Below are 4842 nucleotides of genomic sequence, written 5' to 3'. Positions count from 1 at the left end.
CAGAACCCTGAACCCTGCAATAGTGTGGGAGTTGGTAGCAGCCAGACTTCATACATACTCTGCTAGAAGACAAAGATTCGGTAATTTCTTCTTCTTCTTTTTTTTTTTCTTTTTCTTAATTAAATGGTTCAAATTATTTCACGAGATCCTTTTTTCCATTTTGAGTAGGTTTGTGCAAATCTCCCGAATCGAATCGATCGAATCGAACTAATCCAAATCTAACGGTTCTTGTCGAATTAAATATCCGAACGGATATTTGAATTAAGAATCAACGGGTACGATTCGGTTCTCGATTTTAGACCAAGAACCGAAAAATCGAATAAAAATCGAATCTTTCTAAATTTTTTTTATATTGAGTAAATGAAATTATTTTAATTTAAAATTTTTCTATACATATTAACAATTTCTAAGTCCAAATTTTTGGCCCAATAATTTGTTTCATTTCTAATTTTTTAATTTTTGGCCCAATTACTCATTTTATTGTTTCATTTCTTAGTCCAACAAGATCCAATCCACTAAATAACCATAAACACCTACACTAAAGTGCATAACGTTGTCTCGACTTTCGCAACCTCGCTAACATTCCAAAACTTATACAATCGTTGGCTGACACTGTGACTTTCGATCGAAATTGTGACCTCAGCCGATCGAAGTTTTGACCGTAGCGATCATTTGAATAAGATAGTCTACTAGTCTCTGACATTTCAAAACTATTGAATGTATCATTAGTTGTACTTATATAATGTTGTTATAAATGTTAAAAAAATTTAATTATAGTACAGATTCGAACGGAATCGAACCCGAACGGTTCCATAATTATATTTGGACCCGACGGTTCCATTTACTAGATACCAGAAAATTTTGGTTCGGTTCAGTTCTCTTTAGAACCGAATCGACCCGCGCCCACGCCTAATTTTGAGTATTTTTCTATCCTTTTAAACCCCCCTTCAAAAAAATTATTTTTTCAAAACTTATTTTTAAACTCATATTCTCTAATAAAATAATTTAACTCATAAATAAATAAATAAATAAATTGCTATTTAATAATACATTTTTTCTAAACTGGGCTTTTGCTTTTATTTTTTATAGAAAAAATCCTTGATAAAGCTAATTTAAATTTACTTTTTTTTAAAAATATTTAATTAAATAAAGTACTTTTAGAAATTTATTCAGCAATAATTTTTTATTAAAAACGGACTTTGACTTTCAAAATTTATGCCAAAGAGGTACTGAATAAAGAGGCTGAATTTTTCATTTGTTTAATCTACTTTAATTTTGAGTATAACGTATCTTCAAATTCGTGGTAGAAACTCCGAACTTTTAATAGTAAAGATTAAGTTTGCAATTGACATTTTGGTTAACAACAAAAACTAGTATTAAAATTTTAAATTCTCTTGAGACCCCATGACTCCTGTCAACAAAAACGTATGTAAATCTACTTAAAGATAAACCCTATTTAATGGGATTAAAATTGAATTTTTAGTAAATCTTGATAAAATATGAGGTTGAAATATTGAAAATCCTAATTAATTGTTGACTTTGACTTAAATTAAAATTTGAATTTTAATCCACACCAAATAGGAGTTATCTATCATCTAAACCTTCATTAAAATAAAACAGAAATATAAGAATGTGTTTGATTGTCAATATTTTCATAAAAAAATGTCATTTTTCTACCCAAATTCCTACTTTGTACTTTTTTGTTGATATTTTTTCCATAAAAAATATTTTCTTACTTATGGTTACATGACCATATTTTCCTTGAAAACAAGGAAAATATTTTCTACAGAAGAATTACGTCTTTATTTTTCAATCAATTAACTTTCTCTTTCTCTTTCTCTCTCTTCTGCTCACTCACTCTCTCATCTACCTACCATTAAAAATGGACAAGTATAACATTTTCTAAATTGAAAATAAAATCAATTTCATATAAATTTCATGTTTACAATCAAACACAACCTAAAAGAAATGTTATCGTTCTAACCAACTTCAAAATTCCAAACTCAATTATTTCTTAAGAAGTCGAAGCAATAAACATTCTTGCAGTATCTAAAGAAGAGACAATGAGAGAATTTTTATAGCAACATTTTGCAATCACATATTCCATATATACACATAAAAACAAGTACATTTACTAACCAAAACAAACTCTAAAAATCTCGACTAATTAAAATTTGAATTAAGCTATTTGTACAATATTAGTTGACAAACATTGTTGACAACGTTGGAGGTAGCGAAATCCAGGCCAATGATTGAAAAAAACAATTTTTGATAATTTAAAAAATGGATGGATGTGATGATACAAACAAATGTTATCGTCCATTATTGTACAAATAAGATTGTACAAGTAGCATGATTGTTAAAATTTTAACTGAAAGGATGCGTACTGATCTAATTTAGCCAGCCAAAATTTGAAATAATGCCTCCTTTAAAATCAAGATTTTGCCTATGCATCATTTCTTGTGCTATCCAACTTTGATATGTCAGCTCTTAAAACCTTATTCGGTGTGCTACAAATGAACCTGGAATTGGAATTTTGTCCTTCGGTTTTCCTCCAAAACTTTGGACTCAGAAACTCTGCTCCAGGAATCATACAACATGAATCATTGCTCGGAATTCTTCGAGTTGAAATAGCTAATTCATGAGACATCTCGACCAGCACCTTCTCCAGACCGTTTACTCGTTTTTCCAATGAATTTATTCCCTTCTGGGAGCTTCCGATAAATCTCTGAAACAAAAGGTGGGAATAGTCGAAATCAGTACTTGCCATATAGACAAGAACCGTTGCAGAAAACAGACCAGTAATTTTCATGAAATCTCATCAATGTGCTCAATTAACATACACACTCCAATAGACAAGCAAGCTTCCAGTGCAGAAGCTAAAAGCTTAAGTATGAAGCACCGACACAAATACATGTGTCCGACACGCAATATTTCAAAAAAGCATCGACACAACACAGCGTCGACGGATTAATTAAATTATTTAAAATTCTTTATTTATATAATATAAATTTAGTTTTATGGTTGTTATTAATTTTCTTGTTGAAATCTCTTAAAAATCGGTACCTATTTGTCATTTAATAATAAATTTGAGTTAAAAATATATAATATTTCTAATATAGAAAAAAATGATCACGTCAAAGCGTCTGTCTGTGCTATAGAGAGCTTAACCAACGACGTCATATTTCTTTCCAGTCGAATCAAATTTTATCGGAATCGGAAAGAGTAGTACCTGGAGGAGTTCCAACAAACTAGATTGCTGGTTTTCAATCTGCAAAAGCTGTTCGCGAATCAACGAAAGATCCTCAAACTCTTTTTGGTTCCCAAGCTCGCATTCATTAGCATTGTCGGCAGCCATATCCAAAACATTATCATCACTCCCATTGCAAGGAACCACACGAGATCGAAATTTTTTCCTAAAATCCAACGTAGAAGTACCCAACTTCCTGTTTTCGCTCTTTAGACTTCTTCTCTGGTTGCTGCCTGTAGAGGAACTACTAGATGCAGGTGACTTGGTGGTCGTCGTTTTCTTTAGTTGAGGAGTCCCCGAGCCATTATTAGCAGGATTTCTAGAAAGCCGTACAGGGGAGTGTTCACCATTTCCACCATCTGATTCATGAAAATTAGGTTCATATCAAAAGTATGCATCAGAGGAGGTGTAAACAGCATCTTGAAGATGAATTTTCAGTAGAAAGTGTACAGTTAAATTGTAAAGACGGACAATCAAATCGAACTTAAGAAAAAGACGTTACTTTATAAACACCTATTTTCTAAGGGGATGCTTGGGAGTCTTTCGTTTCCACGCGTTTTGATCAGTTTTGGGTGGCATTGTTTTTGACTGGTTGGGAAAACCAGTGCTTCTTAGTTTTTTTAGCTCTGATTTTGGATGATTTTTGTTATGGTGTAATTTTTATCGTATTTCTCAATGTCAAATTGATGATTTTTTTTGCCATTTTTCAATTTTTTTTAATTTTACCTTTTTTAAAACAATTATTTAAGAAGATAAAAATTCAATTATATGTATAAATAAAAAATGCTTATAAATAAAAAAATATAAAATAACTAAAATTCACTTATAAGCAAAACTTACATTATAACTAAAAATAAGTAAAAATAGTTATGAAACAAAAATTCATGTTTATGCAGAAAATCGCTTAAAAAAAATTAAAAAAAAACTAATAAGATAAAAATCACTTATAAATTGTAAAAAAGTTATAAATAAAAAATTCACTTACCTAAACAAAAACTACTCATAAGTATAAAATTAACTGAAAATCGCTTAATAATAATAATAATAATAATAATAATAATAGGATAAAAATCACTTATAAATTGTAAAAAAGTTATAAATAAAAAATTCACTTACCTAAACAAAAACTACTCATAAGTATAAAATTAACTGAAAATCGCTTAATAATAATAATAATAATAATAATAATAATAGGATAAAAATCACTTATAAATTGTAAAAAAGTTATAAATAATAAATTCATTTACCTATACAAAAACTATTCATAAGTATAAAATTAACTTATAACAGTAAAATTTACTTATAAGTAAAAAAATAAAAATAAAAACTTATAAATTAAAATTTGAAGTATAAGTAAATGCTTCAGCTTTTAAAATAAAAATGAACTTATATTACACGTACTTATTTTTTATATATGGACGTATATGTGATTTTATACTTTTTAAAATCTATCATAGAACCGAGTTATAAGCTCTAGTCTCTTGAGCATGAATTTTACTGGTATGGAAATAGCTGCTAAAACCCACCTAGAGTTGTACTGTACAAAACCAGTACTTTTAACATAAAAAAAATTTGGAATAAACCATATGTAC

General features: G+C 29.0%; 1 protein-coding gene across 1 annotated transcript in view; it reads right to left on the bottom strand.

Annotated features, from left to right (window-relative positions):
• Positions 1-2249: 2249 nt before the first annotated feature.
• LOC111377287 (TORTIFOLIA1-like protein 4) overlaps positions 2250-4842 on the bottom strand; it is a 5426-nt gene continuing 2833 nt past the window's right edge. Inside the window, exons 3-4 of the mRNA XM_023000364.1 lie at positions 3233-3609; positions 2250-2728 (exon numbers count right to left, since the gene is read on the bottom strand). Coding sequence (XP_022856132.1) covers positions 2447-2728; positions 3233-3609 — 659 coding nt within the window. The 3' untranslated portion in view covers positions 2250-2446. The remainder of the gene's footprint in view (positions 2729-3232; positions 3610-4842) is intronic.

Source organism: Olea europaea, unplaced genomic scaffold (genome assembly GCF_002742605.1).
Source record: "Olea europaea var. sylvestris unplaced genomic scaffold, O_europaea_v1 scaffold1632, whole genome shotgun sequence".
NCBI classification, from domain to species: Eukaryota; Viridiplantae; Streptophyta; class Magnoliopsida; order Lamiales; family Oleaceae; genus Olea; species Olea europaea.
Note: the sequence above shows the minus strand (reverse complement) of the source record. Positions and strands in the feature narration are given on the sequence as shown.